The sequence below is a fragment of the Carassius gibelio genome, chromosome A18, assembly GCF_023724105.1.
Source record: "Carassius gibelio isolate Cgi1373 ecotype wild population from Czech Republic chromosome A18, carGib1.2-hapl.c, whole genome shotgun sequence".
NCBI lineage: Eukaryota > Metazoa > Chordata > Actinopteri > Cypriniformes > Cyprinidae > Carassius > Carassius gibelio.
In genome coordinates this window covers 1463750-1489909 of record NC_068388.1, presented here as the reverse complement: position 1 = coordinate 1489909, position 26160 = coordinate 1463750, and the positions used below count along the sequence as shown (strand labels likewise).

General features: G+C 33.9%; 2 protein-coding genes across 2 annotated transcripts in view; one reads left to right on the top strand and one right to left on the bottom strand.

Annotated features, from left to right (window-relative positions):
- nptnb (neuroplastin b) overlaps window positions 1-26160 on the top strand; it is a 45137-nt gene that overhangs the window by 4410 nt on the left and 14567 nt on the right. The window contains exons 2-5 of the mRNA XM_052531736.1: window positions 9506-9957; window positions 18698-19045; window positions 22107-22284; window positions 24218-24312. Of these exons, the coding sequence (XP_052387696.1) occupies window positions 9879-9957; window positions 18698-19045; window positions 22107-22284; window positions 24218-24312 (700 nt within the window). The 5' untranslated portion in view covers window positions 9506-9878. The remainder of the gene's footprint in view (window positions 1-9505; window positions 9958-18697; window positions 19046-22106; window positions 22285-24217; window positions 24313-26160) is intronic.
- LOC127934388 (calcium homeostasis modulator protein 4) lies at window positions 3798-9525 on the bottom strand. The gene is made up of 3 exons (XM_052531740.1): window positions 7304-9525; window positions 6727-7202; window positions 3798-4826 (listed from the first exon to the last, which is right to left on the bottom strand). Exons 2-3 carry the CDS (start codon window positions 7189-7191, stop codon window positions 4695-4697), a joined length of 597 nt encoding a protein of 198 aa, XP_052387700.1. The 5' UTR covers window positions 7192-7202; window positions 7304-9525; the 3' UTR covers window positions 3798-4694.

Sequence of the window (26160 nt, the reverse complement as noted above, 5' to 3'; positions counted from 1 at the left end):
GTTGTGGGTGTATATATAATTCTATTTAGCATTTATACACACACAAATGTATTTATGTAAAATAGAATTATACAATTCTGTTGTGTGTGTATATAATTCTATTTAGCATTTATACACACAAATGTATTTATGTAAAATAGAATTATATAATTCTGTTTTGGGTATATATAATTCTATTTAGCATTTATACACACACAAATGTATTTATGTAAAATAGAATTATACAATTCTGTTGTGTGTGTATATAATTCTATTTAGCATTTATACACACAAATGTATTTATGTAAAATAGAATTATATAATTCTGTTTTGGGTATATATATTTCTATTTAGCATTTATACATACACACACGCACAAATGTATTTATGTAAAATAGAATTCTATAATTCTGTTGTGTGTATATATAATTCTATTTAGCATTTATACATGCGCACACACACACAAATGTATTTATGTAAAATAGAATTATATAATTTTGTTGTGTAATATATCATTCTATTTAGCATTTATACACACACACAAATGTATTTATGTAAAATAGAACTATATAATTTTGTTGTGTGTGTATATATAATTATATTTAGCATTTATACATGTATACACACACACCAATGCATTTATGTAAAATAGAACTATATAATTTTGTTGTGTGTGTATATATAATTATATTTAGCATTTATACATGTATACACACACACCAATGCATTTATGTAAAATAGAAGTATATAATTCTGTTTTGTGTATATATAATTCTATTTAGCATTTATACACACACAAATGTATTTATGTAAAATAGAATTATATAATTTTGTTGTGTAATATATCATTCTATTTAGCATTTATACACACACACAAATGTATTTATGTAAAATAGAACTATATAATTTTGTTGTGTAATATATCATTCTATTTAGCATTTATACACACACACAAATGTATTTATGTAAAATAGAACTATATAATTTTGTTGTGTGTGTATATATAATTATATTTAGCATTTATACATGTATACACACACACCAATGCATTTATGTAAAATAGAAGTATATAATTCTGTTTTGTGTATATATAATTCTATTTAGCATTTATACACACACAAATGTATTTATGTAAAATAGAATTATATAATTCTGTTATGTGTATATATAATTCTATTTAGCATTTATACATACATACACGCACACCAATGTATTTATGTAAAATAGAATTATATAATTGTGTTGTGTGTGTATATATAATTCTATTTAGCATTTATACATACACACACACCAATGTATTTATGTAAAATAGAATTATATAATTCTGTTATGTGTATATATAATTCTATTTAGCATTTATACACACACACACACACACACACACACGTATTAATGTAAAATAGAATTATATATAATTCTATTTTAAATATATAATTCTATTCAACACACACACAAATTATACATGTAATTAATAAAATTGACAAATACAATTTAAAATAGTAAAACTAAAAACTTAAGCTATGAGTGATTTACCATGTGAATTTTGCTCAAGTGCTAAATCTTAAAGCCAGCATGAATAGAAACAAAATGTTTAGTGTAGACTTTGATATCAGAATAACAGACCTGAATGGGAGAATGCATCCGTTACTGTTTTTTCTTATCTCAACATTAAGCTGGGGTCAGAGCACTGCTTCAGAATAACACTCACTGATACATCATTCACATTAACACCAGCGATATGTATTAAGCAAGTAAATCGAGTCAGTTTGATCTAGTGTTGACTTTAAGATTAAACCGTTTTCTTCCACTGCTATCCCTTCCAGAAACCATTAGCACATCATTAGAGTCTGTAATTCCAGTGACCTGCGGGACTCTGGTTTAATAGAGGTGACACTCAACCTCCTTATGCTGCTGTTGCTGTCTGTAATGACTAAACGTGCTTGAACATCTTAACAGCGTTTAATCACCACACCGTGTCTTCAGAGCAATTACAGCTCATTTCAGAGAGAACAGAGCTTTTACGTTTAACAGAAGTCTGCTTGGCTGTCAATTAAAGAGTGTGTTCTGCACACGAGAAAGCACTGGATATTGTCCTTTTTGATTTGTTTTATGCAGTTAACACTCCTGATACAAAAGATAACGTCTAAAAATATATACACTGAGTAATCTTCAAATCACTCGGATGTAGTATAAAAATAAAATAACACAAATAAAAAATAAAAGATTTGATTTTGAAACGATCAGGAAAGCTTGTAAAACAGACTGTTTATGTGGTCTTGCTCATACTATTTTGATGGTGTTTGCATGATTGAGCTGAAAATTATGGAAGCTTATTTCTGCCAAAAAAATAAAAATAATATTGTTTCTTCTCACAATTCATAACTTTTTTTCTTGTAATTCTGTTTCAGAATTGTCATTCAAAATTGCAAGAAAAAAGTTCAGAATTGTTAGATAAAAAAAAGATAAAACCCTTTCTCACCTTTTAGATTTATATTGTACTCAGAATTGTAATTATTATTATTTTATTTTTTTGCAATTCCAAATACATATCTCTATTTCTCTGAATTCTGAGTTTACATATTGCAATTCTGTTTTTCTGTTACCGCCATGGGATTTTTTTTTTTTTTTTTTTTTCTCCCGTTTAAAGTTTTATCTCACAATTTAAGACAGTTTTCCTTACAATTCATAATTTATATTTCACAAATTAGACTTTTTTTTTTCTCTTGCAATTCTGAGAAAAAAAGACATAATTGCGAGAAATAAACTCAGAATTCAGACTTTTTCTCACAATTGGGAAAAACTGAAAAAAAGAAGAAAAAAAGATTTAACTTTTTTTTTTATTTTATTTTGTTGTTTTTTTTATCCTGTGGCAGAAACAAGCTTCCATAGAAAATTAGCTAATACATAACCTACTGAACTAATGAAGGCATTTGCGTCTGGCTGGGATATGCAAGATAAAAGTCCTTTAATATTCCTAACTGTAGTCCAATGATATGTGTTGTTCAGTATCTTACGTGATATCTTTCCTGAATCCTTACACAAACTACATTAGAGTCAGTTTTCTCATCTGTTTCATGAACAGTGAGTGTAAAATGACCCGTTTTCAAGTTGTAAAACAGGCACTTAATAACAGCAATCATGTCAGTCAGATGTCTGATTCAGTTTGTGTTTCCCTCCCAGCTGCTCTGGCTCAACAGAAATGTCCATTCCTGAACGTAATTAAGGTAAAGGACTATTAGACCGTTGGTCAGGGCTGTGTGGTGATGATTATAGATCTCTTTTACACTTGAATGGACAAATACATATCCGTCTTGGTGTGAGTTTCCTTGAAAAATGTCTGTTATGTCTTAAGTGAACGTAAACAGTGGAGAAAGATGTGTATCATTATATTGGATCCATGCATTGAATCTTAAAGTGACTGCGCCTAATGTACTAGCTGCTGTCTATTTTAATCCAAGAGAGAAAACAAACTGCTACTGAATTAATAATATTAATAACTATTGTAGCCATAACCAGGATTAATCTAGATGTAAGACATATGCAATGCTATTTTACTTAAATTAGATTTCTGTACATGAACAACACTGACTAAATAAAGAAATGCTCATATTACATATAAAATGGCATTTGGGCCACCTCCGTGTCACCTTTTAAAGGTACAATTTTGCACATTTTTATATTTTATATGTGAATGCATTATATTACAACAGGAATAACCAATTGTATCTTGAGTTTGCTCATATCTCAGTTGATTAACTTGTTGATTAATAGTAATTAATATATAATTTTTATTATTATTTAAAAAACAATTCAAAAGGTTTCATTTATAGTTGCATTTATTGTATTTTTTTATTAGACTATAACTTATGAAGTTTTTTATACATTTACATTTTATAGGATGTAGAATTTTTTTATACAGTATAGTACATTATTTTCTTATAGATTTAAAAATATATGTAGAATATAGTTTTTGCATTACAGTACATTGGCATACTTTCTCAATGCAATAAAAAAAAGAACAATTATTGAAAAGTTTTGTAAAATACATACAACTGTAGAGTTAACTGGTTTTACATGGTCATTACAGGAAGTGAAATGTTTTGAATAACTTAACACAGGCAAATTTAATAAGTGATTTTATCACCCTCTGGTGTAAATGCATATATAGGAGTCAAAATGACTTTGTGTGAATTCGATCAATAGAGTTTAACTTAACCTGAAATTATTCTATGAAGTGTTAGTTCCCCCCAAAATGAATTTCCGTTACACCATATTGACCCACCCTCATTTCTGCCATGATGATGATGATAATAATGCCGTTCTCTCTTTTCCATGCAATTACAATGAACATAAGATTTAAAGCAAAAAAAAAGGAAGTGGTCCAAAAATGCTATATTTAAAGTTTTACAATACCTTTCTTTGATGAATAGACTGAAGTGATGATTCCCTGACTATTTTCACCTTCTATTAACATTCGTGATCAGATCTGATTCATACTTAATCGTACAGATCAGAGCAGGCTTAAAGATTTGTCCTTTTTTTTTCTTCCACAGACGAAAGAGAAAAATACAAGTAACACAATGAGCACGAGTAAATGATGACGCATCTTCATTGTTGAAAGAAACGATGTCCCTGTAAGAACTGTCTCATTCTTGTGTGTTCTTCATTGCCGTGTAAAGAGTGTTTTTCTGCACTCGGATGAGGAAGGATGTGTATCAGCTGGAGCTGTAGAGCGTCATCTCCGTCACATCGAGATCTTGAGTCTCCAGATCCTGCCGGCAGCTTTCTCTGATCACATACACCACCAGTCCCACACAGATAAAGATGAGCAGCACTATACCCAGCACCTGTTCATGAGAGATCAACAGTGCTGTCTGTGACGCTTCTGCTCACCTACTGGAGACGTTTATGACACACCAGTGAATCACAAAAGTATTCATACATCATGGCAGTATCTTTTGTACTTTTTTATTTATTTTGATTTGAATTAAAAAACATTAACTTTATACATTTAAAAATATATTTTTAATAGACTAATATATATATATATATATATATATATATATATATATATATATATATATATATATATATATATATATATATATAGTACAGACCAAAAGTTTGGAAACATTACTATTTTTAATGTTTTTGAAAGAAGTTTCTTCTGCTCATCAAGCCTGCATTTATTTGATCAAAAATACGGAAAAAAACAGTAATATTGTGAAATATTACTACAACTTAAAATAATAGTTTTCTATTTGAATATACTTTAAAAAAATAATTTATTCCTGTGATGCAAAGCTGAATTTTCAGCATCATTCCTCCAGCCTTCAGTGTCACATGTAACATCAGTCGATCACATGATCATTTAGAAATCATTCTAATATTCTGATTTATTATGAGTGTTGGAAACAGTTCTGCTGTCTAATATATTTGATCAATAAAAGGCTAAAAAGAACTGCGTTTATTAAAAAAAAAAAAAATTATAATAATATATATTCTAATAATATATTTTCTTTACTATCACTTTTTATCAATTTAACACATCCTTGCTGAATAAAAGTATTGATTTTATTTTTAAAAAAAAAGAAAAAAAAAATTCCTTACCAGTAGTGTATATTGTTATTACAAAATATTTATATTTTAAAAACATAGCTTCTTTTTTTTTTTTTATTCATCAAAATATCCTAAAAAGTATCAGATGTTCTGAAAAAATATTAAGCAGCAGAACGGTTTCCAACTTTGATAATGAATCATCATATTAGAATGATTTCTAAAGGATCATGTGATAATGATCCTAAAAATTCAGCTTTGCATCCCAGAAATAAATGATCATTTAAAGTATAATAAATTTAAAAATATATATTTTAAATTGTAATAATATTTTACAATATTACATTTTTTCTGTATTTTTGATCAAATAAATGCAGGCTTGATGAGCAGAAGAAACTTCTTTCAAAAACATTAAAAATAGTAATGTTTCCAAACTTTTGGTCTGTACTGTATAAAAAAAAAAAAAAAAAAAAAAAACATTAGTTGCATAACAGTGTTTAATTGTCATGAAGAGTGGGAAAACAAATAAAACAAAACACCTTTATGCTCTTAAAAATCAATTGTTTGTCTACCAAAAAAGTGTTATAGATATATTATTATATTCTGAAGTTTAAAATTTAGTAATTTGTTGTTTTTATCATTTTCAGTAACTTTTTTTTTCACATAGGTCTCATTTTATAAATTTTTATTTCATCTCTTGTTCAAGTTATATTTGTACATCAAATCTAGTTAAACTAAATTCAAATTAGAAATGTCACCTGACAAGTTTTAATGTTTTATTGTATTTCAGTTAACCTTTTTTAATGGTTTTATTTTTAGTTTAAGTTTTATTTTTGTTAACTCTGAGGGTTAACTGCTTGTTTATTAACAAACAAACAAACAAAAAAGTATATTATTTTCATTTAATTTGAGGGAAAGTGTGACCTAGACATGTTTTGAGTCGCACATGATCATAGACGCTTTACCGAAACATGTTCATCCTCTACAATGTAAATGTCATGTAAAAGTTTGATTAGTGTCCTGAATCTAGTTGAGATTGTAACAAACAACGAATGTTAACACTCACAGTATCAAAGTTCTAAATGTGTTCTCAGAATTCCTCAAATGTATCAATGTATCTGTAAAGTTCTAAAAATGTATCCGTGTCATCTGAAGGTGGAGTGAGTCAGCAGGAGGCCTGAGACGTCTCACCTGAGACTCCACAAACAGTCGCTGTGAGCGCAGCATGAGCTCCTGAGGACTGACGCTCTCCTCTTCAATGGGTTCGCACCATTTCTGCGGAGCGGCTTTGTGCACGATCACGAACCGGCCGTGCCAGTCTGTCATCGCACAGGCGAAATACTGACCGTCCAGAAAGAGCAGGATCAGCCAGACCACAGCAGGAACAAAGCTGGACAGGGACACGGTCCTCCTGCACCAGGCGTCACACCTGCATCCCTGGATGATCATCATGAGCGCCAAGGCCATGATGGCGGGAATGATGAAGAACGCGGAGGAAAACAGCCCGTTCCAGGCCGGATTGCACGGACACTCAAACTCCAGCTCCACCAGCTTCTCCAGTCCCATCAGGATGAAGCCGAAGGCCACGTTGGACACCAGAGGACTGCTGCTCAGCTCATTCTTCAGTCTCGTGAGCCATTGTTGTCGACTTCCCATACTAACAACACCTGAAAGTCAGAGGAGAGCTGGACAAATTCCTCCCACACATTTGCAGAAGGTCATTGATGCGAGATAAATTGACCCCGGGGCAAGTTTTCCCCCTCCTGACCTTAACATTCCTATTGGCTCGGAACAAAGGTGGGCGTGTCATCTGTCAGCTCTCGGCTGCAGATCATTGGCTCGTGGCGGGCGGCAGGTGTGGCTTCCATTTAAATGTTTCTTTCATTGACGTGCTTGAGTAAAGTGGAGGGAAAATCAGCCTGACTGCAGATCTCAACATGCTGTGTCATCACGATTGCTCGAAACTCAGAAGCATTGTTTAGGATGGCCTTTACTCCTGCCTTTTTTTTTTAAAACAATCATTAGATATGCACACAAACATGGACAAAACATGTTCCTTATGACCACAAAACCTTCAATCTAAAATCTCTAAAACATGTCCGCTTAAATGCTTGAAGTTAGTTAAGTAGTCAAATATATATATATACATTTTTTTTTTTTTTTTTTGGGTTTGTAGTGGATATTGTATCAAAAGCATCATCAGATGTGCAGCTTAGTTAAAAAAAAACAACAACATTCAAATGCTTGGGTTTAAATGACTTTATAAAACTTTTAGTTTGTTTTTTAGTAAAGGAAATATAAATGCATGTTCCTCTTTCAATACTTAAAAACATCCCAGAATGCACCTCATGAACATGTCGTTTTAAAATAAAGAATAGGCACATCCAAACTTTTGACATTTTTATGTATTAAGATAAATACAACAGTTAATCAGCTCTATAATCAATAGCAGATCGTAAAATCAATGCATTTGACATCACAATATTTTGTCTCATCAAATTGAAGTGTTAGAGGAAGGCTCAGATTAATGAGACCACGGACTTGATTTATGTTCCCTATTTTGCTTAAATGCTTTATCATGTAACAAAAATAAAGTTGAATGGAACTCTTAAATCTTAATGCATGAGTTAGAGTGGATAATGAATTAGCATTTTCTCATAGTTGTTTCATTTACAAGCAATTTCTCAATGAAAGTTGTTTTGAAGTAAATCCTAGACCCAATTATTTTCCGTGTAGAGTTTACAAACATCCCAGAATTGTAAAATACTAAAGAGTTTTAGTGGTAGTGCATATATGTATTCAAATCATTATTATTATTATTTTGATAAATAGAACATTTATTGATGTTTGATGTGAAACATGTTTAATATAATATTTTTACTCTCTTATTTAATGCCAAAATATTTTATTCCATCAAATCGAATAGTTGTGGAGGAAGATGAGCTTATAATAAGCGAGTTAATAATGAATTGCACATAAAGACGGGGTTGTATTTCTCGGATGATCCATGAGATGGCGCTGTGTGATGCAATATCTTTGAGAAAATCTCTGTCGTGCCCTAGATAAATAGACATTAACACAAACCACCACGCTTTCTGCTATCATTGATTCAGAGTACTGTGTGAATACCATTGTACAGGGATCGTAATCATTCAGTGTGATGTTATAAGGAGGTCGGGGCTAGTTGTCACAAACAGTGAAGTAAAGGCTTCGAGTCATAAATGCTTGTTTTTTTCAGCAATGCTAAAAATTATCTCAAAATGATGTTTAAGTCATTCTGCTTTTACGTTTAATTAAATTTGTTAGGCTACTTAATGTAATTGTTTGTGAAATTTACTAGCAATTTCTAAGTGACCCTTGTTTTAAAGTAGAAAACAAATCTGTAATTCAAAACAGGATTAATTTTTCTGTAAATTTGTTGTTTATAGCCTACAATAAACCCCCAATGAAATTTAGACAAGAGTCGCTATAATGAAAAGCAGAACTGTGTTTCAAGAAGAAAGAAAAGGTATTGTGGTCTTGGGGGAAGTTGTCACGTATTTAATAAGACGTTTTTAAAAATGTTGCAATTTTATACGCTATAGTTTTTCATTATAATTTATTTTGGCCAAAAAAATGCTTCGACATTTTTGTAAGATTTTTTTTTTTTTTTAATTTTTCTGGTCAGTTTTACTGAATTTGATTTGATTGATTTTGCTGAAAAAAAAAAAAAAAGTGTGTGTGTGACGACATGCCCCGCTATTTGAATATACATTTCCCCTATGTCAAATATATGGCGATTGAATTTTCATTATATGTATAACTGCTTCAAGTTTTTCTTTACTGTTAATTGCATTGCAGAAATAACCTGGAGCGCAGAGTGTGACAATGCTCCGGTCCTCTTTTCTATCTGAAGATAGCACTCATATGTTTTCATTGCGCTTTCTGTTACTGGATGCTAATGTTACCTTTCTGTACTTGAATTCCACAGTGAATCTTATGCGCGGCGCCGCGCAGAGCTGATGCGCTCGAGACCCCCTCAGGCGGGAGCGCGCTCTGACAGCTGATGATGCGCGCGAATGAGCCGCGGGGTGCGCGCACTGACAGCTGAAGGTTCTCCGCGATGACGGACACTCCGATGGCCCATCATCATCATCATCGTCTCCAGCAGCATCCGCATCCCTGAGCACCGCACGGCATCTTCCTCATCCTCCTCCTCCTCCTCATCCGTCCTCCATGCAGCGGAGCCGCGCAGCGCCTGTCGCGTGTCTCGCCGTCCGCCCTCGCTCCTCCTCCGCCATCCTCTGCGGCTGAAGCCGCTCCGTGCTCCGTGTCCATCACCTGCGTCTCCGTCCTCCCGCGGGATGCTGTCCTACGCGGGGATGCTCGCGCTGCTCCTCATCCACGGGAACATGATGCTCCCGTATGTATCATCTCAGAACGGTAAGCTCGTCCGGGATCTGTGTGTAATCTGCTTTAGAGGTCGATGCCATCTTTATGATGACAGACACCCCGCTGCGTTACAGTATCCTACAGAGATCTGCGCGTGACACAAGTGGGAATCAGTCGATCATATTAGTTATTTAACGCTTATTTAATAGTGCTATATTCCTAAACGAGGAGTGTTTTCCTTCTTCTCGTGAGTAATCCGTGTGCTCACCCTTCTGACATTCATCTTTACTCGTCTCGTGACTGAGGAGACACCAAACATGATGTTGAGAGTTACTGGTTTTAGTCTCAGTGTGCAATAGGAGTTTGTTTGTGAGCAGTGTGTTTGTGAGCGGTATAATGAGCGCGTGTCCCTGAAGGCATGCGCGTGCGTGACTTTACATGCTGGAGTGTCACAGCTGCGACCAGGAGAGGTCAGATACATCACCTGCAGACAAACAGGGCCAGGGTATTCCCTGCTCGGGATCCAAGGGGAAAGAACAACAACAGTGAAGCATCAGTCAGTTTCAGGCCGAAAGGCTGTTTTTGTGCTGCGCGTCACCAAATAAAATAATAAGAAATCACCTGGCGACTGTAAACATCACACGTGATCTGGACAGAAGCAGGTTCTGGCATGGGCTAGTGAAGATTTAGTCGATCCTGAGATTATTTTGATGTGACTGGAAGTTAAGGATCAGATCAGAAAGAGATGTGAAGTTTTAATATTGGAATATAATGACTTTCAAACAGGTTTCTCAATAATTAATATTCTGAAAGCATGACAGTGAGTGACCAATAACTCAGGGTGCTTATAGTTAACTCAAACTAAAATACAACTAATAAACTACACATATTAGTGCTGTTAATCAATTTAACAAAATAAATGAAATAATAATAATAATTTCACTTTTTTCTGAAATTAATCCTACGTAACATTCAATTTTTAAATGTACTTTTATATTGCAATAATTTCACAATCAATTTTCAAATTAATGTACAAAATCAGAATGACAGTAGGATATATTTTTTTAGTATTTGTTTAGTGAGTATCACTGATACTAATATTAATGAAGACTAATTATATTGTTTTCCAAAATATTTAACCATTGACTAGCCATGTAACATTTCAGAATAGGGTTATGATCAAAAGCATTTGTTGGACATTAAAAAATAACTTCTAGTGAACTTCACACAATCTTCACATAAACACATTATAATAAATGTCATATTTCGCTACCTGTACTCATCAGCAAGTAGGAAATATACAGAAACTGAATAAAGTTATCAAACACTAAATTCTAGATGAAATATAGATGAATCTTTAAAGCTCTTTTCTGTTCTTTGATGAGCAGCAGGTTGTTAATGAGGACCATCTGACACACATCAGTTTCTCAAAACTCTTTACCTTTTCTGCCTCACTTCAGCTCTTGGAGTCTCTATAATGAGCAGAAGAGCTGGATCAGGTGTTAGATGACAGAGACAGTGCTCGGCTCCACGACAGTTTGCATTTAAATCTGACTCATATAAAACAAATACATGCATGCAAAGTTTTTAGGCAGCTTTAGCTGACGACATAACCATGCCATTGCATGCTTGTAGATTCTTTTTTGCGCTTTAATATGATATAGTGCTTTAAAAATAATAATGCGAGCACCGGCGTGTTTTTTGCATGCATTTGAAGAGCACGTGCTATGATCACAGTATAACTGCTGACAGGACAGGAATATATATATATGTGTGTGTGTGTGTGTGCGTGTGAAGCTCTGCTTTGGTTTGTCCAGACATAAGGTCAGTGGCTCTCCTGGATAATCCAGCTATTGTTTGGTTAAGCTGAAGCGTACAGATTCCAGACCCTCTGTGGGCACCGAACACGACTGGACGCTTTCTCAAGCCTGTGGCCCACTCAAGACTTCTTATTCAAATCATGTCATTAAAATACACCTAGAATTGATTCAGTGTTTCCTAAATCCAGCTGAAAGCATTCATTCAGACTCCCAAAGGAACAAGCACCTCATGTGAAGTGACATGATTTGTAGTTAGTTTTTAAAAGCCGGGCATTTGACTGTTGTCAGCTTATTTTAGCCAAGAGAAGAGACGACCTGAGAGACGTAATGCGTTCAGCCAAAGTTTGTCTTTGATTAGTAAACTAGTGCTCTCTTGTACCTTTGACAAGGGGTTAAAGGGGTTAAACGCTCTTTGCGTGGAAAGTCAAATACTCGTAGAACTACAGTAGGTTTGTGAGATGAACATTGATTCAAACATTTGTCGAGGCATATTTGGTGTAAAATAATGTCACTGCATAAAATGATGTTCTTGCTTTGTGATTTTTGTAAAATCGCCCTTGAATTAATTTGCATTTAACAATAAAACATTTCACTATGGTCAAGGTCATTGGGTTGATTCCCAGGCAATGCATGAACTGATTAAGTGTAAACATTTAATGCAATGCAATCATTTTGATTACAACAGATCTGTCAAATGCATTAATGTAAATGTTAATTTGCAAAGATGCAAATCAGATATAAAGATATAAAGTCAGAATTTTTGATAAATGAATCTAAATAAACTGCATTTATATTTAAAATGAGATTTAAAAAAAATAATAATAAAAAATTCTGCCGATGAGATCAGAATCAGAATAATTTAAAAAGAAATCTATTTATTTTTTGGAACCCAGAGGCAGATTTCTTTCTTATTTCTATCACAAAATTATCTAATGTCAGTAAATGCTCCCTGATTTATATAATAATAATAATAATTTGTATTTGAAAACAAAAATACAAAAATATTAAATCGAAAAATAGAATTAAGACAAAGATATTTCTACAGTACTTTCTTGGCATGATTGTGTTAACAAGAAATATTGCCAGATTGTACACAAAACAAGTAATTACAAGAAAAGGACAAATACTGTACAATATAAACATAAAATATTATTAAAATAAGAAAATAGTAAAATAACAGTATTTAAATAATGTACTAAGTAATGCAAAAAAAAAAATATATATATATATATATATGAACACATAATGTCATAAAATACAAAAAATAAATAAAAAACACATCATAGCTGAATATTCAGGTTTACACAAGAAAGTCTGATGTATTTGTTTGAGCATCAAGATGAAGCCTGAGACGTCAATGGTGTGAGTTTGGGACAGGAATGACTGTCTCTGTTCATCTGGGGTGTTTGGGAAACCTCTTTTTATCATTGCATTATTTTTGCAGTACTAGTCGTCGTTGATAATGGCGGCACAGAAATGCATCGCTCCACCTTCACGTGTTGGATCTGACTCCCAGCAGTTGGACTGGTTTTATCCCAGTCTCTGTTTGTTTCTGAGATCTCACATCTGCTGTCTTCCCTTCACACGCTCTGATTTTAGGACTGAAGGGGTAAACGGTGTGTAGCTTGCATATACTGTATATATATACATATATATAAAGCCTGGAGCTGTTCCTGACTGTGTGCTTCGCTCATGAGAGCAGCAACAGATATCTGCAGGACTGTAAATGGCTTTGCTTCATGCTTCTATTATTAGAACAGACACGAGGAGCGCAGAACTGTGGCTTTGTAGATATTTTTCTAGAAGGGAATCCAGTAACTCGTAATGGACTGGCTTTATGGGACGGTTTGTCATTCGGTCAATGTTGTCTGTAAAAGAAGCAGAAAACCACACTGTAATCTCAGTCTGATGGAAAGGCATGTATTCATTGTGGCGTGAATATGTGTATGAAGCATGTCTAATCTGGCCTCATGAACAATTCACGCTATAAAGGCACTCTTCTGAGTATAAATAGCCCATGAGTACCAGCGACAGCCGTGAGATTAGAGACACAGTTGAGTCACAAATGAAGATCTCGTCATCGTTTTCTCACTTTTGTTCTTTGGTGGAACTCGGAGTAAGAGCTTTTGGGCTTCTGCTGTGATACGATTATTTGGTTTCTGGTTTCAGTGCATGCAAAATCTCTGCATGAACATACTGCTGAACGTCTCATTCTGAGAAAAACAAAAGCCAATCATGACTTAATGTTCATTTTTGGTTGCATGTGAGCTACAACTTTTGAGATGCTAATTCCAGGATTAATCCTGTGCTCATATCTTTGTTTTGTTGGCGTGACATGCTTTGCTTTTTGACTAGTTGACACGCTATACTTTATCTAAAATAGCATTTTGATCATTCTTCTTGCATTTATTTTACATGCTGCTTTTCTGACCTCATATTAATGGAAATATTTGAGCTTTTAATGCATTTGTCACACTTTAGGACCATTTCAAATGAGCTAGTGAGGATTGTTAGAAGTGGAGGGAACTTCAAAGAAACTCTAATTATAATATTCATCTAAATATTGTGTTGATAATGCAAAATGACATCAGATATGAAATCTTGTTTTCTGAGAAATTATCCTAAAAATGAGAAGGGAAATCCACCAATAGTTTCAGAAAAATAAGCAATAGTCACTTAACTTTCGTCAGATTTTTAGAAAAAAGCAATTTTGCATCAATTAAATGTACCTTTATTTAAAAAAAAGTTGATATTTGCACTCGAAAACAGCAAAAATACAATCATGCATGATTATGTTTGCATAATGATAAACACAAAAGCAATGAATGAAATAAGATATAAATATTCTACATTATTGTGTGTGTGTGTTGGTCTCGGCCAAATATATTATTGTCCTATCATAACAAACCACACATCAATGGAAAGATGATTTATTCAGCTTTCAGATGATGCATAAATCTCAATTTTGAACAATATACCCTTTATGCTCCAGGGTCACCATTATGTCTTGGTGTATGTATCCCATTGTAAGAAATTCAGCTTTGGCCATTATTAGTCATATATACAGTCATCTCTTGAAAACACATGGCACGCTGAGCCGTGTATGAAAAAGGCACATGCTGTTCTTTGCAATCGCATGGCATTAAGTCAGACGAGATGAGATTCACCAAGAATTCATGTAACACCTGCCCTAAACGTTAAGTTTCTTCCACAAAAAGAATAAATAAAATGACTAATTCGTTACCACGTGTGTTAGATACTCCACATGCAGTTTACAACCGACGTTATTAGAGAGAAGATGAAGAAATCTGCATCGTGACTCTAAAATCATGATATGAATGCACCACAGGATCACTGATTATTGTTTAATGTAGTAGACAGACCCGTTCCACCTACTCAACACTCGTGTGTGTGTGTGTTTAGGTCTGTGTGGTGTTTTATTGTCCTCCAGGGAGCTATAATTCCCACTGGAGAGGTGAAAAACTCAAGTGATCCCGTTAACACTCTCAAGCTGCCAGATCTTACCGTTAAACGCCTTTTTTAAGTTGGCAGGAGTCGCTGTTAATAAAAGCATCTGCTGTAGCAGGTCATGTGAGAGTAGTAGGGTACCGTGCGATGATTTCAGAATTAGCAGAGTTGCAATATTGAAACAGGATCGTCTTTTAAAGGAACAGTTCACCCAAAAATTAACATTTGCTGAAAATGTGCTCACTTTCAGATCATCCAAGATTAGGAGGAGTTTGTTTCTTTTTCAGATTTGGAGAAATGTAGCATTGCATCAGTGTCTCTAGTGAATGGGTGCCGTCAGAATGAGAGTTCAAACAGCTGATAAAATCATCACAATAATCCACAGCACTCCAGTCCATCAGTGAACATCTGGAGAAGACAAAAGATGAAACACATCCAGCATTAAGATGATTTTAACTCAAACACATAGAGTCTATAATCCATAATAACACTTCCTCCAGTGAAAAAGTGTTCTGGTCTGAATCAGGAGAGAAATCTGCACACTTTTTCACCGCATGAAGTGTTATTATTTTAGGGTTAAATATTCCTTTAAATGTAATTGCTTTTGGGTTTCAAGTGAGACGTGTGAACATGCAGAAGTAATGTAAGTTAATTTCCCTGATTGAAAAGCCTCGATGAATGCGTGTGATTATGCAGCGCTGTACACCGCATCCAGATGTTTCTGATCCCGGGGAGTCTTGCTGAGGATCACGCTCCAGTAGAGAAGGTGTGAAAGCCCAATCTGTTCGTTAGGGTGGCTGAAAACCCAAAATGTCTTTATTCCAAGAGAATATAATTATGGTTCACATGATCGTGCCTCAGGCAGGAATTCAACTAAGTGAATATTGTGTCTTTTCATAGCTCACACACACACACACACACACACACACCTGAGCGCTCATTGAAATCAACACAAGTCATTCACTGTAAGACCAGGAGCGTGTGTTAAGCTTTCCCATTGATCGAACATCTCCTAGGTCCTTGAATGTTAAAGGATGAAAGGAAGCTAGTGAAGCATTTCTGTCTTTTAGTACATTGACAAACGATCATACTGAGCTTGATCCATCTTTGATTTGTGTAGAAGAATAACGATTAAAAGACTCAATCTTAGGCATCCTGAGATTATATGACAAAACCACCTCAGTCTCCTTGAATGACCTGCCGAAATGATTCCTTCGCCAGTTTCTTGAGTGTAAAATGAGAAAATTATTTTTCAGATATCCTATAAAGAACCCTGATAGGGCTGTGTGATTAAGATCTTTAAAAAAATTGTTTTTTTAATTTTCTTATGCTCACCAAAGCTGCATTTATTTGATTAAAATACAATAAAAATCAGAAATATTATTCTAATGTAAATCATCTGTTTTCTGTGTGAATCTGTGTTAAAGTGTAATTTATTTCTGTGATGCTCCGCTGTATTTTCAGCATCATTCCTCCAGTCTTCAGTGTCACATGATCTTCAGAAATCAGAATAATATGATGATTTACTGCTCAAGAAACATTTCTGATTATCATCAATGTTGTAAACATTAATATTGTTGAGGAAACTGTGATGCATTTTATTTGTTATGATTCACACATGAATAGAAAGTTCAAAAGAACAGCATTAATTGGAAATAGACATCTCTCGTAACTTTATAAATGACTTCACTCTCACTTTTGCTGAATTTAATGTGTCCTCACTGAATGAAAGCATTAATTTGTGGTAGTTTATATTATGTTATATCATGCATATTAGATAAATCATCCAGCCCAGACACATTCTGACATGTTTTATTAATATTTGGCTGTGAGTTCAAGCTCACTACAAATACATCAGTGTTAAACTGAACCCTAGTTTACAAACCATACGCACCATCATCATTTCAATGCAATATTCCATACAATCACTAATTGATTCTTCTAGACAGTAATGAGGTTTTCTGCATCTTACTGAAGTCTGAGATCAAATAGAAGTGGAATATGCTTTAGGAGAAACGTCCGAGACGGTGAGATATGCAAGCTCATGTTTTCGTGTAGTTTTCAGATTGTGTCTGAAGGTTAAGATTACACGTTTGCTGCTGACACCACCTGTGCATTACTCAGCTCTGACATCTCTCAGATGCATGTGACGAGCTGATAGTGCTACGATAAACCCAAACGATGTAAAACCATCAGGGGTCGACAGGAATTGAGTCATGTGTAGATCTGATGTGAGATGCATGCTTATTTCCCGTGAAATTCACCTTTCCGTGGGCTCAGTCTCTTACTGTGAGAGCCGCATGAATCATTTCATTTACATGCCCGGTAATCCACAACAATAATAACTTCATCTGGAAGGGCATCGTCTCTTCAAATCTGACTGTTTGCTGGGATAAACCGGGATGCGCTGATGTTATTGCCATCTGGATCTTTGCAAAATAGCTTTTTTTTAAGTGCACAGAATTTCAAGGCTTCACAATCGTCTTGTTTTTTGGAAGAAGAAAAAAAACTAAATATACTTAATACAAGATGCATTTATTAGAGAAGCAAAATAGCTTTCTGAAAATATATATTGTATCAAGTATTTTTCCTTCCTGGTTGACAAAATGCTTTTTATTGTTTTCAGGTTTATGCAGTTTATCAATAAGGGTAGAAAAAATTGATAAAAGTCCAATATAAGTGGAAAAATATATATTCTCTACAAGCAAGAAAGCTAGCAATTATTTGACACCATTTTTGTTTCTCAAGTAAATTCCTGTTTTTTTAGGATTGTTCCTAGAAAAAAAATGGTAAAGACAAAAATGCTGGTTAAGAAAATTATTATTATTTGTTTTATTTTGCAATGTCATTTGGCCGCCAGAAGTTCTCAAGCTAATTCCTGTTTTTAAGAATTTTTAGATGCAAAAAAATGAACATTGATCTTAAAGTGCAAGCGTTTATTCTACATAGCCATTCATCCATGCTGTGTTTTCTACCAAACGAAGAGACAGTGAAAAATGGCACTGAAGACGTGCTAAAAGAGTCTCGCCGTTTCCTTGAGCATCGCTAAATTATCCTGCCAATGTGAAGCATAACGCAGCGTCCCTCCAGACCTTATATATTCCTTTTAGTGCAAATGTTTTTCTCCTGTTTATGATTTATCTAAGATATTGGTAAGATGGTTAGAGCATCAATTTAAGACGTAATATCCAGTGTGTAGAAATAGTAAAAAAGCCTTTTCGTAATGATGTTTAAATGGGAATGAATGAACGTTCTTCCATCATTGACTAACACCTGTATGATCATCAAGTGTTTAATTGAGTTTGAACTATCCCTTTACAACAGTCAAAGATGGTTATTATTGTATTGTCCATTAACCTGTGATGCTCTATTATTCTGACTTCTACTGTTTTACACCCGTTTCTTCTTGATTTGCATTTGGATCATTCTTCTTTTGTGTTTTATTAATTGATGGTATGCTTTTGTTTTCTCTCGCACCACCATGGCTCTCTCTTCCTCTCCAGCTGGGTTTGTGAAGTCGCCGATGTCAGAGATAAAGCTCACCGGAGACGCCTTTGAGCTGTACTGTGACGTGGTGGGTAACCCCGTGCCGGAGATCCAGTGGTGGTACGCTGATATCAACAGGGCGGACTCCTTCAAGCAGCTGTGGGACGGTGCACGCAAGCGGCGGGTGTCCATCAACACGGCGTACGGAGCCAACGGTGTGAGCGTGCTGGCCATCTCCCGCCTCACGCTGGAGGACGCCGGGATCTACGAGTGCAGGGCCAGCAACGACCCGCGCCGAAACGACCTCCGCCAGAACCCGTCCATCACCTGGATCCGAACGCAAGCCACTATATCCGTGCTGCAGAGTGAGTGCTCATTACTGTAGTAGCTAGATGCTCAAACACACACTAGTGTCCCTCTGTGGATGCATGCAACCTTATGGGTGTTGAATTGAGACGACGTGCATCAGGGAGTATGTCTAATGAATACTGCACAAATCCTGATTCAATTCTTGGAACTGGAACTAGAATTGCATTTTGAAGTTTGTCAGCTTTCTGTGTGACTCTTGCACATAAAAGGTGCATAGAAGACAAAAACATCATAAATGGTCCTAAAATATTATATATTGTAATATTATCTTTCACGGACATTGACACTTACAGTTTAACGCTTTTAAATGGCTTTGCATAATGCAAACAGTGCTTTATTGTGGTGGGATTATTACAGTTTTGGATAAGTCTATGATTATAGACAGCATTAACTGTGATGCTTTATTATTTTTGTGCCACAAAGAAAAAAGTCAAACATTGCACATCTACTCATATATGTGCATTTCTATTTTGATATCTTCGCATTCGTTCGTTATGAATATAATCTGATATTGTGGTTTATGTCTGGATAAAAGGAGAAAAATATTTAAATCACTGGATTATCCAAAAATTATGCAATATATAAAGCATTTTTTTTGCAGAAAGAATAACTAAACATTTTCTACCATATACATTTTTTGTCCATGCCACCCAAACGTACTACAAACGAAACCCATATTATGTTCATTTTTGGATACGGGTATCGATTCCTCTTGTATTTTTGCTGTGTTTTGACCTTGGTGTGTCCAAACGTCCCCCTTTCCTTCAGGCAGACCTTGAGGATTCCCACTGAAATCAATAGTCCTTCAGCTCCTAATGCACTTGAGCCTCTTGTTGTGGATGACCACAAACCCAGATAAAACCCTGCTCTCTGTCTTCCTCTCTCATCCTATACATTCTTTCTGTTTCCTGTGTTGCATGGGTGTTTTATTTTCTCCAAAGCCTGCCTTTGTGTGCCCTGTGCAGAGCGTAAAGCCTAACGGCGCTTTGAAGTCATGCAGTGTTTATTCTGTGGGATGGGATGGGACCAGGATGGAGACGCAAGAAAAATGGGTCATCTCAGTTAAACGGGCAATTCCTTATCTCAGTATACCTCTAGTCTCCGATATAAAACTGGCCAGAGCCGGAGAATCACCTTGTGCCTTCTTTGCATTCACTGTCTGCCTGTGATTCAGTAATGAACACCCACTAATATAAAGCCAAGCAGTCGGTCTTAACTGAAGTTTGGGGATTCCTGTCTATTAGGGATTGCTAAATTAAGAGAATTTAAACATGCATATTCTGTCATCACTGGGAGTCTGTGTTTTCATTATCTGTATATACATTATCATCACATGCTGAAGCGTATAGTTTTCAACAGGACGGCGTCTAGACTGATGGTGGTCTTGTCCAGCAATCTTTGTGCATTTCTTACTTCTGATATAAAAGTCTCAGCTCTCACATTCTGTGCATCTTATCACAAAAATCAAACACTAAATGTAGTTTTGACAGTCTTTAATGTTGCGTGCGATTGGTGCATCACTAATACACATATTTTTCACCCCAAACTTCCCTTCAGCTTTCTGTGATCGTTGGCTGAGCGTTGACCATTAAACTCAGGTGTCCTCCAGATGACCTTCGGCAGGATCTCCAGACGTTCTGAGATTTTCAGATTGCGTGTAAGAGAGAGTAGGCGATCGAGAGAGAGAGAGAGAGAGCTGTAGCGTCCCCCTCGGATAAACCAAACTGCAGGAGGAGGTGTAAGGAATGCTAATTGGAGTTTCTGGCGGCACATGGATCATCCCGTGCCCCTCCCAGCGGAGCGGGAATAATGTCTGGAGGTTTACTGTACAAGCCAATCACAGGGTGATTATGGCTCGCCCGGCTTTTTCCATCTGTTTGTGATTCACACACATGGATGTCTGTACGGTTCGATTAAAAAGCTAGGATAAAAAGTAGTGATATTTTGGCCCATAGAACCAGAGAAGGTATTTGAATATTTTAATAGTTAATATACAAAATGTGTCAAATGGAAAAACAAAATCCCTCCAAAAGTATTTAATTTAAATGCATTTAAATGTTCCATCTATTTTGGATTAGATTATAAAACAAACAATCAAGTAGTTTCTGTAGAGTACTAATAAACCGAATGTGTTTTAAACACACATTAACCAGATTTATGTATTTATCATCAATTTCTTTGTAACTTACCAAATTTAATCGTTTTCACTATTTATGAACAGGTTAAGGCTGATTCTTAAGCAATCTGAAAATATGATTATAAAAATCTAATGAAATAAATGTAAATATTTTTTTTCTGAGTTTATGTTAAAACCATGTAATTTAAATCGATGGAATTTAAAAATATATATTTTTGAGTGTTTTATTGATGGCTGAAAGCATCATCAGTTTGGTCGTAATATTTCACGAATATATTACTTATACGAATCCCCTTATATATGCCAAGAGAACACAAGATTAACAGAATCAGAACCGTTATTAGAAACTGGATTTAATGGAAACTGTGGATGATTTCGCTGTAAAAGTGGTCTTGTGCTCAATTGATGAGGCTCATATTGTAACTGAAGGTTACACTTTTGATTTCTGATTGTCTTTCGGTGCAAATTCGGTGTCTAATTAATGATTTGTGTCAAAATAGAAGAAATCACAATCCATGTTTGTCCCATTTCAAGCATTCCTTCAGAGAAGTACAGAGGTATATGTGCTCTTAAAGGGACAGTTCACCCAAAAATGAACAGTCATCATTTACATGTCCTGCATGACTCTTTTGTGTTAATTTCTCATAATGCGAGTTCGGTGGACATTTTTGGGGAGCTTGACCATCATTGTTTCCAGTCCAGGAAAAAACTACTCTTTGTGTGTTTCACAGAAAGAAAGAAAGTGATGAAAGTGATTAAAGATTTCTCTTTAAGCGTCAAGATAATCTATAAAGGAACATATGTTGAACTTGACACTATTTGTTGTGCAAATGTAATGTTTGTATTCGTGTTGTCTCCGTTCTCCACACAGATCATAAAGTTTTATTCTCTAATTGTCCGTGACTTTGTCTTCGTTTCAGAGCCGCGGATCAATGCTTCCGATCAGGAGATTTTACAGCCTAAAAGCGGGCAGGAGCTACCCATCATCCTTCAGTGTAACCTCACTAACTCACACAGCACACACTGGGAAACCTTCTGGATGAAGAACGGACAGGAGATTCCCAACACCAGGACGGAGCACAAACACACCAAGTTCAAGTGAGATCTCTTGTTTGGGTTTATCAGTGCTTCTGGTTTTTGTTTTCTCTCTCTATTGCTGTCAGTTACTAATCGTTTCCGCCCGTCGCTCCCATTATCAGTTCAGCAGGCAGCACTGCAAATAAATGTTTAATATGTCATCTGTGTTTCGGGCTAAGTCTCTCTGGCAGGTGAATGAAGCTCGGGATAATTCATGTCATATTTCACCCCAAAATTGAAAGAATGAATGGATAGCAGAAGAAAGATTGTATTGTACCTTTGCAAAGAAGTTAAAATTTTAATGTAATGCTTAATTTTATATATATATATATATATATATATATATATATATATATATATATATATATATATATATAGGTGTTGTCCAATGAGTAATTGCATACAGAAAATATTTATATTCTTACATTTTATATTATATATAAATATATACATAATAAATATACACATTATATATATATATGTAAATGTACAGCACTGATTGACAGCACTAGTATAGTTTTTTTTTTGTTATTCCCATTATCCTTGATGGTGATCTCTCAAAAATATATTTAGAAAAAAGAAAAAGAGGAGAAATTTTTTAAATATTTTTTTTTGATTAAATCTATATTAAATATGTAAATTATTTTACATATAATACTAATATATATGGGTCAAAGACAAAGAAATGTACAAAAGTGATTTTGTGTCCATAGAAAGCACATTAAATGTAAGTAACATGTCTACTTTTAAGGTTTCAAATAAGTTTTTGGAGAATAAAATGTCAAAATTTGGTTGAAATAATGTTACATTGTCATTCAGTGTAACACAATATTTATGCAAAAATTCAAACAACATGCTTATTCTGACGTGTACATATTAAAATCTCTAAAAGAATAATGGAACATACTACTTTTTATTGTGTTTTAAATTAGTACAAAAAAAATTCTTACTGACAAATGGGCAAAACCTAGGATAGTGGCAAATGTTAAAAATGTAAAATTACAACTCATTAGTATTTGCGGTGAAAGTAATTAGTCTTTTAATATGTCATAAATAGATTTTTGTTGTAAATATGCCTGACAAGATTGTTAACAAACAACTGAAATTTTACTGGGTGTCTTCTGTAAATCAGGGGAGAATGTATGATATTTATTTTTTGCTCAGAAAAACAAAAACAAAATCGCATATAAATAAAACAGAAAACTTTTTGCATTTTTTGGGGGGGGAAACTACAACAGTTTAAAGCCGTATTACACTTTTTTTATGCTTAAACACTTTTTCGTCTTTGACCCATATATATAATTTTTCTATTAATAATTATATTTTACACACACACATAATCATATACATTAAAATATTGAACTCACTGTAAAATGCTGTCATAATAGGTCGCTCTCTCTGATGATTAATAATGTTATATGCTTCACTGATTATTATCGGCTCTTATGCAATAGCTCACACAAAAATAAAACTTTACTTTTCTATACAAGGTTCTAGTTAAAATGTCTGTTAAACTCCAAATAATGTTTACTTATTTATGTATATGGAAAATAAGCCTTATGGAGTCATATATGCAATGTGTGATTAAAAAGACAAAGTGATAAAATAAATATTTTCTCCATAATCCAATACATATATTCAGGATTAGTGGCATTTAGTTAAATTTGCACCCACTTTTTTTTTTATGAAGAATACGATTAAGTTTTCTATGGAAGCTTGTTTCTGTCATGGGGTCAAAAAAATTAAAATATAAAAAAAATTTAAAAGGCAATTATGATTTATTTTAAAATTAAGATTTTTTTCCAGTGCATTTTTCATCTCGCAATTGTCACATTTCTGAGAAAACAGCCAGAATTTTGAGATCGAAAAAGTCGAATTTAACGATTATTTTTTTGTTTTGTAGAGATGCTCTGTTATGGAGTTGGCAGTGATTATGTTTCTTGTTTTTTTAAAGGTTAAGTAAACCGAGGACAGATGATTCGGGTGAATACATGTGTGTTTACAGCTTTAAGTCGGCTCCCAATGCCAATGCTTCCATTGAGGTCAAAGGTAAGAAATCCTTTCACAAAACTCATTAACATACTGTAAACTGCATCCAGAGGAGACCTAACCCTTGTTATAATTAGATATTGTTTGGAGTGTGATTAGCCTCTCTTCACCTCAAAATAAACTCTCTCGAGACGTGGCATAGTGACACTCAGCCAGCTGCTGTCACTCATAATCAAGACGGCCATCCGGCTTCATAACGAGTCAAACGTGCTGCTGCGACTCTATTTCAGACTGTTAATGAAAAGGACTCAAAAGAGGAAAGAAAATATGAGAGAAACGTCTTTTACTGCTTTTTTTTTTTTTTTTTTTTGGTCATTATGCATCTTAATTGTGTTTCTAATTTGATTTTTTTACATTAAAAATTAAATGCTATTGATTTTATATAAATTTTATATAAATACAAATGTATTTTCAATTAAATAAGCATAAATTAGTAAATGACAAATATACCATATTTTGCAAATTACTAAAATGATTTATTGATTATATATAAATGATACATTTATTAATTTGATTATGTTATTACAGTAAAATACTGTAATACTACTTTTTATATTTAAAAAAATGTAATTTAACTATTTTTAAGAAAGCATAAATTAGTACCTGGAAATTCAATAAAACCTTTTTTTTCATATTACAAAAAGATTTTTACTGTAAACAGTAATAGTTTTTTTATTTAATTGAATTTAAATAAGCATATTTAAGTAAGTGACAAATGCATAATACAAAAACAGATTTGTTTATTTCTCACAGTAAAAAAACGAATACATTTTTATTAAAAAAATGTTTGTTTATATTTTAAAATTTAGATCAATTTTAATTTAAGAATAAATTAATATATATTTTTTCATATTGTAATTTGATTATTACAGTATAAAAATGTTTTTATAATTGAATAATTTTTATATTGAAAATTTTTATTTTTAAATAAGCATAATTTAATGTGACATAAATATACCAGTTTTTTGCATATTACAAAAATAGATTTCTCACATTTTTTTTTAATAAAATGTACATTTTATTTGATTAATTTGAATTTAACAGCATAAATTAATATCTTGACAATGCCATAGTTTTTTGCACATTACAATTTGATTATTATATTACAGTAAAAAACTCTAATTTCACAAGTTTTATTATTTCATTTAATTATTGAACGATTTCTAAAAATAAAAAAATATATATATTTTAAAAAAGCATAAATTGGTAAATGACAAATAAATACATAATTGTTTTGTTGTTGTTGGTTGCAAATGACAAAAATTATAATTATTTATTTATTTATATTATGTGGTGAAATATGATTCAGGCATGTCCTTACCTCATTTGGAGGTTCTGCTAATGTTCTGGACAGTGGAATCTACAGATGATAAATGATGTCTGTATGTAGTGTATGTGAAGTGGATTGTGATCTTCACTAGAACAGTGTCAGACACAAACCCCTGAGACCCGACACAGTCTGAGCTCGCAGGCGTGTTCCTCAGTTAAGCCAATTTGTTTTGACACGGCCATCAGACGCACTGAGCATGCCCAGATCGTTATGTCAAGGCTCTCGTTAAGCGTTGCCTGGTTACGTAACGCGATGATGTCGCTGTCCGCTTTGGCTGGGCTCTTCTGCCCTGAGTCTGTGAGATGACAGCATTCAGCTCCATGTGCCACGAGCGTCGTTCTGATAGAAACACACCATGAAGAAGCACAGTATTGTTCCCGTCCTATCTGTAGCTCTTTACATGCACCTTTACTGGAGCCACAAGACAGTTTTAGGTTTTAGTTGTTTTTTTATGCTACATAGGATTTTTGGTGAATATTTTATAACGTCTAATTATTGATTTAATAAATAATACGACT